This window comes from Lissotriton vulgaris, chromosome 12 (genome assembly GCF_964263255.1).
Source record: "Lissotriton vulgaris chromosome 12, aLisVul1.2, whole genome shotgun sequence".
NCBI classification, from domain to species: Eukaryota; Metazoa; Chordata; class Amphibia; order Caudata; family Salamandridae; genus Lissotriton; species Lissotriton vulgaris.
In genome coordinates, this window is record NC_141700.1 from 501,903,506 (window position 1) to 501,919,496 (window position 15,991).

Consider the following 15,991-nt stretch of genomic DNA (forward strand, 5'->3'; position numbering starts at 1 on the left):
TGCGCCAAACAAGATCCCTACAAATCTGAAGACGCATTCCATGCAAGTCTTAAAGATCTTGCCACCATGTGTATGTTGCATGATGGAACAGAGGAGAAAATAGCTCAATTAATTCAAGGGTGAGCAATAACAAAATTATGAAGGCAGATCCTAAGAAGACGAGAAAACTCTTATCTAACATCCTACATTTGCTGTCATATGCCAGTCAGGTTCCCACAACCCCATTCTCAGAACACCAGAGACTCACCACGCAAGCTTTAGAGCAATTTGCAATTGAGAGAGAATATGTTAGGCTAGAAGAGGCATGCATACGCCCCTTCCCATGTTTCTAAAGGAAAGTATAGAGACAAGGAAGAAGAAGACTGCCTACAACTTGCCACTCCTGAATCCTTTGGTGGGCAGCTGAAGTCCCTGATATCTAACTTCTCAACCTGCACTCCAGGAGCGAAACAGATGCCTGCAACCCAGTACAACACCCAACTTGATTTGGCTCCATCGCACGAAGGATGCCTCCTTCTTGGCACTAGGATATAATTTCTTAAACTATCTTGTTAACCTCTGTACATCTAGCCCATGCTGGTCATCAAGAGAATTTTAAGTCTAAAAGTTGGTTCTGTATCAAAAGCCTGATTCCCTCAGTTAGACAAACTAGATTAACTGTTGTGAGAGAAAGACATCAATGCCAAGTTTGCACTGTGACGGAATGACCAGTACCAATCACCACAGAATCTTCCATTGTATCCCTGGAAGAATGCGAACTTCATATGTTTTCCAGACAGCTACCACACATTATTAAACATGGACGACCGCTCAAAGTATCCAAAGTTGGAAGATGCCAACACCACATCAGTAAATTATTTAATCTCGATATTGGATAAAGATATGGCCACTCATGGCAGATTAAAGACATCGGGATGGCCAATGGTCCTCTATTCCAGATCAAGAAGGTGCTGATTGCAGAAAATCGTCCAACAGCAAACACCTTAAAGTAATTCTCAGGTAGTCTCAGGAAAATGGTGACACTGAGCCCTTTATGAGAACTCTCACAAAGTCCATCAGCACTGTCCATGCAGCTGATCAGTTTCTTAGTGGGACATCTATGCTTTTTTCCAGAAGTACAGACAGAACAGCCTACGGAGGTCACTACCGGAAGGGATTCTAATCCGCTATGTATGGTTGGTCAGGTGAATGATGTACTTCAAAGAGTTGCACACTCCAGGATTGGAGTGTGTCACAGGGTGCAGAGAAAATACACTATCACAGATCGGGTGCTGTAATCACAATTTATTTCAAATATCATCTGTAACACCATAATACAGCCCAACTTTGGACAAAAGTTTAAGGTCAAGAAAAACTTCACATGCAAACCTATAAACTGTTTCTATCTACTGGAATGGCAGGAAAGTATGTTGGTAAAACTGAGCAAAAAAAATAAAAATCAAAACCAAACTGCTTGAACACAAAAGTGTAAATTCAATGCTATTCAATTAAATCTGCGGTAGCCCGTTTTTAAACCAAAAACTCAACATCAGCAATGTAAGATTTTAGGAGATTGAAAAAACTGACAAGAGTTGACATTAACAATAACAGAATCTAACTACAAAGAGATTTTAGGGGATTGTCCATTTGAACTCTCTTCAGCCTAAATGAATGGAAATGTGCTTTTTTTAACATAATCATCGGGATTGTGCTTCACATTAAATTTCACCCCACAAGAACATTTTGCCTAGCAAAAATGCATAACTTTATTGCAATTTTCCCCGCAATTCTTGTTTACTGAATTAATTATAATAAATTAGTTCAGTTATTTTGTTGAGTTTACCATTCAGGTTTTGACTGCACCATTTCCATCCCTTGGCTTCCTGTCTCTCTCAACTAGAATGATTGGTGTACTTCGAAATTAAATCTTTCTGGTACCTCTTATTTCGACCGATCGTCCTTCTATTCCGAGGACTTCATAGTTTATTTGTCTCTGCTTTGTACTATTTGCTGCTTTACCGTTTCTTCAATTGTGTATTCTGCACCCTTGACAGTTTCCCCTCTTGGTTACTATACCCGTTATTTAGGCTCTGGGTTTCCGTATTTATTTTAATGTTTAGATCTTTCATTTTGGCATCATTTGCCTTTGAATCATTGTTGATCCTAGGTGTTTGCTTCAGTTCAGTTACCTCAAGATGCCGGTTAATGTAATCCTTGTGAGTCGCCTCCCACAAAGTTGGTCAGGTCACTTTTAGTCTGGGTTAATTACAGAATTTCGGAACCTTAAGATGACAGACGCGCTCACTTATTCGTAGTCCATGCTCCAAATTGTATAGGCTTCTATTTTGCTATCCAGCATTATAGGTACCAAACGGGGCCTTCTTATATGTGCGGTGTCTGTCTTCTGCTATTCAGGAGTAGTTGAAGTTCTGCCACTTTTACTGAATAAACAGTGTTTTTCAATCTATTGCACCTCCCACGTTGGGAAATTTTCTTTCCGCGTTTTCGCACATTCATGAACATGTATGTAATAATTTTTGGTCATGGCTATTTCGCTCGTTTGATGTGATTCCAAAAGCAACTTGATCATTTCCATTGTGTTGGTGTAATTACTGATGGTGGTTAAGCCTGTTCACTTACTTCAGTTTAGTCAACTCACTACATTAATGAGGCAATCAACCATTTTGATATCTACATAGATGTTTTGGTCAATATCGGTTCCATTTATCGTTATTTCAGACACTTCTAGAATCATTGTTGACATACCAATACCAATGAATGCAAAAATGTAGGTTACAATTGGATCTGATTTTACATGATGGTTCTTTTCCAGATTGCGATTGAATATTATGCGCAATTGAACCCCTAGTGAAGAAACTTCCAAAATGCACTGGGGCTTTAACAGAAATATATGTACACTAGACAAGGATTAATAATGTATCATTTATTAACAATCACCGTTTACGGATTATGAATATTTGAACTACAATTGTGTATGTGTGAATTTAGCAGGGAAGCTGTGGCACTCATTTCTCCATGCACCCTGCGGCATACTGTAATCCTACAGAGTGCAACTTTTTGAATACTTATATCTCAACTGCAAGGAACTGTTAGGGTAGCATGCGTCGAGTGGAGAAAGTATCAAAATATAGCAGCGATTGAAACCAAGTGCGCACATGCACAGAGTGGGTCAACGTTTGTGTTTCCATAGGATATACTTCCCAATGGCCCCTCATTGGAACATTCACTTCTACAAGACAGTAAAATAATGGGGTAGAGGAAGAGACAAAACCGATTTGAGACATTGAACCCAACAGTCTTCCGCAAGCATAAGCACTGGAGATATATAGTGTTTCTCAAGAACAAATGTCCTTGACAGCAAGTTTCGCCTCCTGTATGAGCTGGCTCCCTGTCCTGGAGGGGAACCCATATTCCAGGTACTAGACAACTGCAAGAACAGTGGAAGAGTTTGTGGCCGTGGAAGTATCCGTCTTAAAGTTAAGTTTCACACTCCCAGTAGAATGACTGGGTAAAATGATTCGTATATCATCAGAGTGTGAAGTCCATTTCAAGAGACTGGTGCGGGAATTCCGTCCCCTGCAACCTTAGCATACAGCTCTCCTATATATAAAGGACCAGGTTATTCCTACTTACAAATCTGCCCCCTTCATGTCAACTAAGACGCGACTATCCCATCCCATTGATGTGTTACTGCAGGTGATGACCCTCCCCCTCTACTTTGCCCAATTCAATCCTTGCCCCTCACCCTTGTTTAGTGTCACCTTTTTATGCTCACCCACACCTTGCCCCTCACCCTTGATTAGTGTCACCTTTTTATGCTCACCCACCCCTGTGCCGACTATCTCGTCACAATTATGGGATGCAACCTCAAGTCTTGCCCCCGGCCACATAAACGTATTCTTCAGCTCGAACATTGACACTCTGTAATATCTTAGTTAAAATGCTTTACATGCTATACACTCCTCCATCTGTAGAACACTATAATGTTGATGTCATTTAGAATGTTGGTGCATGAAGCAGACAGTTGGATTACATCTATACTTCAATGCTGTAACTTATCTGAATAAATCCTCCTGAAATATCATAATCACCGTGGACTAAGTTACTACACACTCGGTTAGGGTGTTACTTCCTGTTATAATCTGTCTATGTACCTTTAATGTGTAGGAGTATGGTATATTGTAGTTCTCTACTGGAATGTTCTTTGCATGCTATGCAGTGAGTGTTCTCTTTACAGTTGACAGCTGGCTGGAAAGGGTGCTAGCATACATTTCTAGTCTGCGTCAGCACCCATGCTAACGCTCACACTTAGTAGTGTCACCTCTATTGCTACACTCACACTTCCGCTGAATGTCACCTCGTTCCTACGTTGACAGCTGTCAAGTGGCCCATGACACGTGAGACTCTTAACCACTCTGCTCATTAAGGTTATAGAACCCCACTCCACACTAAAAACGGAGCCACAAGTTCCACAAAGCAACATTCTGTTGACAAAAAAACAGGTTCAGCTAATAGTGGGAAATACGACACAGTGACACTTAACAACATAGTCGCGTCAGTACATCTATTCACCGTCGCCCATTTTTATTTTCAGTACAACAACAAGATGACACACACCCTTTATGATTCTCTCGCCCTAAGACCCAATTTCTTCCCCAAGACACGCACCCAAACAGATTCAATTGCTTTCACAGAGTGTCACTGGTATTTGGCCTCGCTGCCGATCCATATATCATAAGCCGGTACCGAGCCTTTTTTTTCCCTCTTCCTCCACCTACACCCTCCAGCTAGCATGCCTATGTTTCCCCTGAGTCCTCTGGCCACACGCCTGGTGTCGTTTTAATGTGTCATGCCACTGGTCTCACTGACAGTCCAGTTTCAAACCACCCTGAATGTCCAGGGTGCTCCTCTCTCACCCCCGCAGAAGTTCTCCCTCACCTCCGGGTCGGTCCAGTTTTAAGATGTCCCGCAGATGCCGTGTTGCGCTTATATCGATGCTGCCCGAGGGGTCCATGACTCCCGCTCTCTCGGCTTCTCCCGGCGCTGCAGCCAGGATACCCACCACTTCCGGTGAAACTGCCAGTAACCCTCCCCCTTGGCAACAACTTCCGGTGCAGCAGCAAGAAAGCGCCCCCATGGAAACACTAACGAACACGAAGGTTCCCACTCGCAAGCTTTTGGGAACTGTGAGAAGAGCTCGGGAATAGGCAGACTGGAAGGTCGCCAGAGACCTCAAAATGAGATTTTGTTTCAAAAGCTGAATTATTATTTCCTGTTACGACAAAATGTGGTCAAAATGTTAAGACAAAGTGGGGACGATCAAGATCACTTTGACTTTAAGGAAAAGTAACTATTGACGTTCAGAAGTGTCTGGTAGTGAATTAAAGAGGGCTGAGGTGGATTCAGGACTATGCAGCATGCTGACATTATAAACTCGCCGGCGAGCTTCTGAGCAGCGCTTTAGGCACCAGCACTCATTAGTTTACAAATTAAACACTGGGTTGGAAGAATAGAGGGTCGGTCCTTCTTGCCGAATCAGAAAATTCGAAATCCGGGGAAGGTACAGGTAGTTGGTTTTGGCAGGGTGTTTATTTATTTTAAAGTAATGGTGATTGTCCAAAGATTAGTGTTATATTCTCACCATGTTTATGTGGGCTTTCCCTTTAAAGATTAGTTCTGTTTAGATTTCTTGTTGTGGCGGTGTTCTATGTCTGGGCTTCTGGTCAGTTACCCGTTAGCCTTGATGTGGACACCAGCTTTTCTCTGTGACTCTTAATAAACCACTATTACGTTTTTATACATCTTTGTGGATAGCAATTCTTCCCCTACAACAATTCGACTTAAGGGGTAGTAGGTGGTGTGCTCACCACCTACCCCAATAAAATAATCAAATATTTATGGGCAGTGCTTAAAACGGAAATATAGAAGTTCAAGTACTCTCTATTTAGAGTACCTGTTTGTTCCTGAGAAGTACCAGTACTCATCCATTGCAATAACAGTGCTGAGAAGTTCAGGTACTCTCCCCTTCAAATTAAAGAAGCACCCCCTTAGCACAAGAAATATAGCTCCAAAGGCTGCTATTACCAGTTTGGATACTCTTGTGCATGTCCCAATCCAGACTCCGTAGTAGTGGCTTATCACAGGCATGTGACCATCACTGAAATTTAGCGAGCAGCTGTGCAGGCTACCACACATGACTTCGGCAAATATTTTTCACCTGATTCTAATTTCTGCTGAAATGCAGCTTTTGATATAAATTCAAAGCACCGGAAGTGCTTGAACCTTGGCCTGGACTATGCTGTCTTAACAAAACTCATCCAGCCACTTCCTGTCAAGCATGTCTCATGCTCCAGCCTTAAACAGCAGACCAAAGTGTGGTAACAGATGTTGAAGGTAGCACCACCTTTTGTGAGACACCATGTAAAAATGTCCAGTGCCAGCATTCTTCTGAAGACGCGTTTACGAGTCTTTGTTTGTGGTGTAGATAATCCCAAATAGTTGTGAAGCAGAGAGATCAAAAACTAAGAGCAATGACATAATTGTGAGGGTATTTGTTCCTCATTTTATCACAGCATGTGTAAGATGTTTTGCCATTGCTTACCTTGGGGATACAGATGCTAAAAACTACAGATGTAACCAGGGCACATGAAGCTGGGAGACTAACCATGGTAGGCAATATGCAATAGGCATCATAGCACGCGATTTCCCGCGGTGTTGGATGCCGATCCCCCGGTGTTTGTGGGCGAAGTTTAGTGTATAAGAACAGTGGTTTGGACCTGGGAGTTACTCCCCCGGAAATTGACTTGTGCGAGTGATCCGCACGGATGTGCTACTCTATTTGTCAAGATTTGTTCGCTTGCTCTACAATATTGTGAAGGGTGCTACCAGATCGGATTTTGTTGTCATTTTGTTCACCTTGTCCTGAGGAGGCCGGATTGATTGGAAGGCCGAAACGCGACCGCGTCAACACTTTCCATTAGGAGGAGTCTGATTCAAACTTAAATTAAAGTGGAATTATATTTCTTTAACACACTTTTCTTTATAGTTAGGTTCCTTATTGTTTTTTTTTTTAACCAATTGTGTCTGACTGCCTCCGTGTGTACTTCCTAGAAATAATAGGAGGACACCTAGCTTCTGCTACAATAATTTTGTTCTGGGTGAAGATGGATTCATTTATAATCAAGTATTATCTATATTAACTTTGTGTATTTTGTCCCTTGTTGTTGTATATAGTTGTGTATATATGTAGGTAGATTTGTGTATATTGCAAATGTGATATTGACTGAGATATATTGAAGAATGTTTTTCTTTGTGATTATGATAATTAAAATGTATAATCACTTTCTCCATTATTAGTGATGGTGTGCTTGTCGAGTAATTGGCAAGTCAGTGAATTAGCGCCACCAGTATAGGAGAATTAGGAGTCTCCTATGAACTAATTAATTAGATATTCATTCCTCCTTTACCATCTTTTGAATTTGCTTGTCATAGCATGTGACATCACAGAGCATGATATCACGGAGCGTGACATTGCACGTCATCACAGAAAGTGGCACCACAACCCATGACCTCACAGATCTTAAGCCCTCACACATATGTTTAGCAGTACATTTGAGCAGATTACAATACTTAAAAAATGCGATTTTGAATTGAGGTTGAGGTTGTGACAAAAAAGGGATGCAACCACAACGCAAAATCTAGGCCTCAACTTATACATTTTTTTAACTCCTCCACAAAGAAATTAGCAACAACAAGAAACGTAGCAGTAAATCTGTTCTGCATAATTGGTTGCAAAGTCTGCTTTTTAAAATATCTTATGGGATTAATGCACCTGCTGCATAGATCTTTGTGTGCTCAGTAAATCTCGAAATAATAATGGTAAGATAACTCTGGAGGTTAATGCACTTGCTGGAAAGATTTGTGTTTTTGTCTAGACTCAGTTTTGAATCAACGTAGCATAGATGGTTAATATGTGTCCTGCAAAGCACAAAATGTGACGCACAGATGACAGTAACCCACTTTTCCATGTTGATGGGTAAGTGGGTTACTGCTTTTAACACAGAGATCCTTTTGTTTCTTGTAGTTCATGAATTGAAATCCTCATAATGTAGCACATTGAGCTATGACGTACATGTGACTCCTACACCTTTTAACCCTCACTGCTTTTTGTAACACACCCTGTACATTGATTTGAACACATATGACTTATTGTCAATGTTTAATGTGAATGCGTGATGTAAAGGGCATCAACACCCTAGATTGGGATGAATGGTGCTATAAAAGAAATAAAACAAAAAGTTAGTATTTAAATTGGTATTTTTGTACATTATGGGACAGATCAGAACATCTGACAATCTTACAGTGCATGCATATGTCTTATATACAGGGTCTGAACACAGTCAAAGGCATGTCCTCTCTAACATACCTGTGAAGTAATAACAAGCTATGGGCCTTTGTTTCCCCTCCATTGCATTTGCATGTAGGTGCGAGGCTCCAGATAGCTCCCAGCCAGGATACTCAATCAAAGGAAGGCCTGATGGCTGCTTAACTTCTGTCTTTGTTATGGGCCCAGTTGCAGTCTACAGTATGAAAAAAACCCTCACCGCCTGCACATTGCTGCTTGGAATGAAAGCAGACAATGTGCAGGTGCTGCTAAATGTGTCCCGGTGTCTGAAAATGACACTGGGGTGAGTTCAGGATATTTCTGTGAGGTCAACTTCTTGGCAAGTAAGACGGTATCCAAAAAAGTGGGTGGATGCCATCTACCCGCATGTACCCTCAACTTGTACCCTGATGACTCTTCAGTGACAGGTGCAGGGAGGAAGAAAGACCCAGCATTCAGTTCCGATCCCTATTTTCAGAACCACCAGAGTGGGAATTTGAAATTTGGTCTGGTACACAAAGTGCCCAAGGCTAAACTCAAAACAGGTGGAAAATTCTGAATCAGCAGAAAACAGAAAGTTAATTACTTAGTCCATCTCCTGAGTTGTCATCAAGCAACAAAGACTGCTTGAAAAGGACAGAAAGGAAGAAACAACGATCAACCTCCTTTTCAATTTCTGTGTCAGAGAGATTAAATATATCTTTTTTTTGTGCAGTTTGATATACCCCAAACTCGACCCAAAGGTATCAGAGTGCTTTACATGGGCACCAGTTACATTACAGACAGACACATTCATTTTTAGGCACGGGGGATTAAGTGATTTGCCCAGAATCACAGGATGCTTCAGCCTCCCGCCAGACTCAAACCCAGTTCCCCAGCTTCAAAGTCAGCCACTCTACCCGTTTACTGAATGAGAAGGCAGGAAAGGTTGAGGTATGACCATAGGTACCAGGGAGCAACCTTAGAAACTGTCAAGCTTGGTACCACAGAGTATGAAAGAGGCTTCAGCAGTGCTTAGTTTGAGCCAGTGGGGGCCTCTGGCACTTATTTCTGAGGCCCAGCGCTTATTTTTTGCATCAGACATTTACTGAGCACAAGAAAGAGAAATACGGAAAAACGAGCACAAATGGAGAAAGCAGGGACTGTCTGGAAGCCGATTAAAGAGGCATGAGGTGCATTTAGGACTGATCAACGTTAGTATTGGTCATGCCATCATTTTTCATTTTCAATTTCAGCACCAGGATACCCGTGGGGTGATAGTGCGCTTTAGAAATTCTGTTTACATTACATTACATCATTTAATTGCACTGGCCACAGCTTCCAAGCAGAGCTTCAGGCACCTGCACTAATTCTTTTACAAACTAAGCACTGGCCTGCTCCAGAGTTAATACGGTTCTGTCCTATTCTAGTTGGTTATTTTTTATAACACAACCTATACCATAAAAAGGGTTTCAAAACTCTGCAGATCAACAAACATCATGGCAGACGAACAGTGTTTAAGAGTGAAGAGAGCGACCACACTCTTTGGTCTTAACTGTGAAGGACTTAATTCCTTGTGTATCAGCATTACCTTCACAGCCCAATAGCCAACTCAAGGAGGTTACCAAAAAAAGCAGGCATGTGAAGTGGGAAGCTGTGTGTTCTTCCCCGAAGGTGGTCGTGAGCATGTATGCCGCCATTGTTTCTCATATCAAACACAAGGAGATGATGGACGGAGCACTGAAACTTTTCAGACACTCACACTCACCCCTAGTCACAGATCTGGGTTGAATACATCATAGTTCTTTAGCTCACTTCGCCACCCCTGTTCAGACCCAGCCATATGCAAATCAGTCTTGACCCCGTGCCTCAGGGAACAGTCCAGCCCAAACTTCCAAGCCAGGTCTTCCCTGGACCAGAAACAAGCATTCGGGGACTGGTTTGGGTGTAACACACCTAATCAGTATGGCTAGCTTGAATCCAGTGGCAAACTGAGCAAGGGACTGTAGGAAGGTGGATATCTGACTATGTGGTTATCCCAACTTATTGCCTAGTGTTTACGTGGTTTTTGACTAAGTTGGCCTGGGATCCTGCTATTCAGGGCCCCAGGCTATCTGCTCTCTCTGTAAAATGGACTCCATGTACTTTAGGTACATAGCCAATTGGGTATTGGGTCACCTTATGCGCCCCTGTATAGTGTACCATAGGTACTCAGGGCATAGGTGCATCCAAGGCCTACCAGGGGCTGCAGCATGTATTATGCCACCCCTGGCTGGCCATCCAAACTGACACCACAGGCTGATCATTCAGCTTGGGCAAGGTCGTGTAATCACCCCTTGCTTAGATATAGTATCCCTATATCTACCCTTATATATAGACACATATATACCTATAAGTCACTCCTATGGCAGGCCTTGACAATCCTGAAGGCAGAGTGCTTGGTTTTATGTGAGATAGTGCTCTAGCATGAGCTGAGCCGGTCTGCAGCTTTCGGAACCATGTCCTTATAGCTGTTCTATGATATAGCCATGCCATATACTCTTAAGTGCATTATAATCCTCGCGGTTAATGCTAACTTTGGTTTGGCTTTATCAAAACATGTCGTGTAAGGTGTCAAACACTTTGGAATACTACCCCCCGCCAGTCCTGGCGGCGGGGGTAGCATTCCACCCTTCTAGAGGGAGAAGACATGTAGTTACTGCTTTACCCGGTTAAAGTTAAACAGAGCCTCAGCATCACAAAATGGATGCTGCAGCCACAGACACGAGTCTGACCTCCTGCTGCTGGATGAAACTCCGGCAGGGGAGGCCTGGACAATAAGTTTCCTGTCAAGGGAGGTGCTGGTACCTCCCCAGACAGCCTGTAGTGGATTGGGATAGGGTGGGTTCTATGGAAACTGCTGTTTTCAGACACTCCCTGGGGCACACAAGGTGCTCTATGCATAGCCCGGTTCAAACCAGTTGCTGGGGCACTCCAGCCCCAGCTCTGGCGCAAAACTGGACAAAGAGAAAGGGGTGTAACCACCCCCTTCTCAGGTTCCACCCATAGGAGTGGCCTAGCAGGTGATCCAGCCCCATAGATTAGTATAAAGTTAGGAGCTGTGTCTAGAGACATTAGATTATTCTGGAAAGAAACTCTGAAACAAATTCTTGGACCTTCGATGTTCCATTTCGACTGGAAGACTGAAGACATCTCCCTTGTGGTCAAGGAGTGACCACCCTGTGCAAACAGGCACCACCAGTAACTTGTCGGTTAGCTTTGTCGACGCTCCCGCCAGAACCCGAAGACTCAGCGACGCAGACTCTGGACTTCCAGACTTTTCTGACTTCGACCCACATCCACAGCAAAGCTGAGACCTGTGGCGGACACGAGAGACGTGGGACCGGACCTCCTGCAGTACCTGCTTTTTGCTAACTGTGCAGCTTCTGAGGCGTCCTCGAAGTTGTGCATTGGGGATTGAGAAGCCCCAACCCCGAGCATTAAGTGCACCAAAGCTCAGCCCTCCACACTCCACGAGTGCCGCGTGGGGCCTGCGCTTGCATTTCTCCTCGACGCGTCTTTGTGGTTGCTAGCCCATTGGCTAGTAGCCCTCCTGAAGACATCCTTTTGAAACAACACCACTTGCCTGGTTGCTCCAGGCTTGCTCCTGCTTTCCTGTAAAGGGGAAGCTCCCCAGGCCTTGCTGGTCCGAACAGAAGCCGATCTTCCCTTCCAGCGTGGATTGCCTTTGCCAAGGCTTGTTGGGTCCCATCTGGATACCGACACCGCCAACAGCTAGATCCTTTGTGGTACAGTCCGTATCCAGCTCCTGGTCATCGTCGACGCCTCCTGGTCCATGTGGCTGCAAAGACGAGCTTCATCTCCTCACCTGATTGCATCTCAACATCGCCTGGTTCTTTCCTTGTTCCTTCCTGGTCACTGGCTAGTGACCCAGACTCTGTCCCCTCTGCTTTCAGGTTCTTCAATGCTCCAATCCTCCCTTGGATCCATCCGGACACTTTCCTCCTTGTCGCTTGCAGCACTTTCTTGCAGCTCTCCATAGGATTGATCTACGAAACCCGACACGAAAGAACACCTATGCACCCGGCTTCCCTGGGTGAGGTAACTTGAGTACTCCGGTGCTCCCATGGGTAGTAACTATCCAAGTGTCCTAGTGTAACTGGGTTTTCCCGTAGTTCCCCTGGAAGTGTCCGAAATCTATTACTTTGTAACTTTTAAAGTTCCCATTGAAAGTCTATGGTAACCCGTGTGTGTGTTTAGACACTGCACATGCATCTTGTGGGACTCCTACTTCCTAACCTTTGGTTGTTCAGTGTAGCCACAGCGATTTCCTAGGCCTGCTCACCTTTTCTGAAGTGGTTCTTATACCACTTACTTAGTATATGGTTTGTGAGGCCACTATGGCAGAATTGTATTTGTGCAACTTATAGTATGCTTATTGAGTAACTTGTGCTGTATCTCGAACTCTGACATAAAGAGTGCAGCGGGATTGTGTTAGTAATAAATACATATATATTTGATATATACCTTGTGTGGTGTCCTTTCATTTGGTATTCAAGGGATTATAATTGGTAAAATAACTGGCTTCTCATGCTCTCTGAAGTATTAACCTAAGACTGCTTTGTCCATGCTACCACTAGGATAGCTGGTCTATAAGGATGACTTTACAACCATCACCATAAGGGTTGTTTGGACTGCTACAGGGTGCCCACTAGAATAGTGGACCTCACATATCAGGCCAACTTCTCACAGGGACCCACGTCTGGGCATACCCTTCCAACTTAGGGCGAACAAAGCAAACACAAGGAGATGATGGACTGAGCCCTAAAACTTTTCAGACACTCACCCCAGTCACAGATCTGGGTTGAATCCAATCCATCCATTGTTCTTTAGCTCCCTTTGTCACGCCAGTTCAGACCTAGCCATATGCAAATCAGTCTTGACCCTGTGCCTCATGGGAACAGTCCAGCCCGAACTGCCAAGCCAGGTCTTCCCTGGACCGGAAACAAGCATCCTGGCACCAGTTTCGGGGTAACAGTCTCAGTCCATCATCTCCTTTGTTTGCATTGTTCCTCATATTTCGGTGATATTTGGGGGAATAACAACTTGATTGTCGCTGAGCATGCTAAGTTATTTTCTGGGCTTAAAAACGCTTTCTGGATGCAGGACAGATGCTTTGAGAACCTGGGTGAGGGAGAGTATGCATTACCCGTTACATAACTATTTTTCTTTCTTGGACCTATGAGGACATCGTGCAAGGGGCTAGGCTGGGATCCGGGAGGGGATAGTTAATACGGGGCAGGGGAGTGGGAGAGTTGTAGTAATTATGCTTCTTTGAATGACTGTATTGATTGCGATTCTGTGCATTTTGATTATATGCTCACAGCCCCTCCGGTGTTCAGAGTACTGTGGTTTACTTGCAATCTCTCTCAAGAAAACAATAAAAATGTTGTTCTGATGGGGGTCATTTCCGAAAAACGGACGGAGCAGGAGGCACTTACCAGCTTGTTGCCTCGCCGCCTCTGGGGTGCTCACGCTGCAGTTCTCTCCCGCCGCAGTAGTCCAGTAAAGCCTGTGGACGCCGCGGGGAGACTACAGCTCCCAGAGTGCTCGGCCAGCACTTCCGCCCACTTCCGCCTGCCAGCGCGCCCGGAGGCGCTTCAAAGGGAGAAGGCTTCATCCGCGACGCGGGACGCGCGCGGGCGCGCGCCGGGCTAAGCCCGGGCAAAGGGCTGGCCCTCTGTGGCCCTCAGTGGACAGCAGTGGTCGGGTGGGCCAACCCCCTTGTTCATGCTGCACTTTATTTCGTGAGTACTGTCCGAATTTAATTAGTTTTTAGCCTGTTCTTGCTAATACGAACCCCACTACTATTGGTATGCCGCCCAAGGAAATCAAAGGGAAGAGTGACACTGTTGCTTTTACGGGCGCTATGGACCAATTCATTAAAAGATTGAACTGTGTGGTGGATGAAAGCATACATGTCATGGAAAGGAGGGTTTCGCAGGAATTGGATATTGCGAGAAGATCTTCTCTTGGGCCATTGGCACATGCACAAACACCTATTGCTAAAGTTGGTATTGAAACAGTAGGAAAGTCTAATGGTCCTCAAAGTAATGGAACCAATGTGGATACAATTATTAATAACGATATATTGAATGTCACAGAGAATAGTACTCTAACCGTCTCCGATTCTATTTTACAATCACCTAATAATTTACCCAATGTTCGTGCTGCGCCGGTATCTGCTGAGCAAGTCAAAGTATATAATACCAGGCAGCAGAAAGGGATGAATGCTGGGGCTATTCCAAAGATTACACAAGGGCCTGTAAATAACACTAGTGGTAAGAGAAAGAAGGGTCCTAAGCATCCTGTGTCTCCTAACAATAGTTTGGGAGGGGCCGCTGACACAAACAAGAATGTAATCAGGATTGATGTAGAAGGGGGGGATTCTGCTTCTATTGCTATACTTGAAGCACTACGACATATGCTCCACCCATTAGAGGAGAGACTGAGTAAAATAGAGGTATCCTTAAAACGCATAGAGAGGGACATTAAGGAGAGAATAGATATCCAACTGAGCAAGTCCTGTTTTAACCCGCAATCAACATTGACAACAGCTGTTCCTGTAAAAACCTCAGATGCTATACTTGCGCAAAAGGAAAAAGTAGTACCTAAACCAAATATGTCCGACCCTACTACACCTTGTGATGTACCCAATCACCAACTGCAAAAGCAAAGTACACCGGATACAATAGGCAGTAAGGGGATAATAAAAGTAAATAGGCCTAGTAAAGACCAGGTCAAGGATGTACTTAACCTTCCTCCGGAGGTTTGCCCATTTGTGGCTATCTTGACTGGAGTTCCCGAGCTAGGTGAGCAGGAGCTGGAAAGCACATCTTACCTCTGGAAAAGGGTGACCCAATGGCTAAATACCAATAGGCTGTTGCCCCCTGGCCTGAGGGGCAACATATTGAGTATTAGGCGAGTATCTTGGGCGGGCCATATGGCGAAAGATATACAAGGGGATAGCATAGTTGTCAATTTTGATAATCCAAGAATAGTCAATTATATCTGTAATTGGAAGTATCCTAATCCAGACCCAGCCACCACCATACATCCATTTGAATTAACGCATTTTTACCCACCCGGTCACTTTCATACTAGAACAGATGGGTGGACCACGGTAAGACACCGTGGAAGGAGACACCAAAGAGGAGGCTGGTTAGGTCAAACCCACCATCCCTATAACTTCCTCTCCTACAATCAATTTGACTGCCTCGAGTCAGTTGATTGACTACAGGTATCAACAATGACCATTAGTTCAGAGGAATCTTCTTCTTTAAATAATGCAACCCCCATACCCAATGTTGTACCTCCTAAGGAGAATGGGGAGGCGAATACACCACTTAACCACCAGGAGACTGGTAGTGAAAAATTTTGTAATAACATTAATATGGCAGGGTATGACCATGAAATACGCATAAGTTTGAGTGATCCAAAGGGAGGAGATAGTGTTAACAGTGGGTTATCTGTGATTAGGCACTCAAACATCCATACCACTACTGTTAATAATATACTTCCCACTGTTAAATCTAGTACACCTTGTTCAAAAGAAAAACCCTCATTGTT

The 15,991-nt window shown here is 44.0% G+C and overlaps 1 protein-coding gene across 1 annotated transcript in view; it reads right to left on the bottom strand.

Moving 5' to 3' along the window:
* EDC4 (enhancer of mRNA decapping 4) overlaps positions 1-5,055 on the bottom strand; it is an 841,744-nt gene extending 836,689 nt beyond the window's left edge. Inside the window, exon 1 of the mRNA XM_086945254.1 lies at positions 4,939-5,055. Coding sequence (XP_086801380.1) covers positions 4,939-5,014 — 76 coding nt within the window. The 5' untranslated portion in view covers positions 5,015-5,055. The remainder of the gene's footprint in view (positions 1-4,938) is intronic.
* Positions 5,056-15,991: the final 10,936 nt, after the last annotated feature.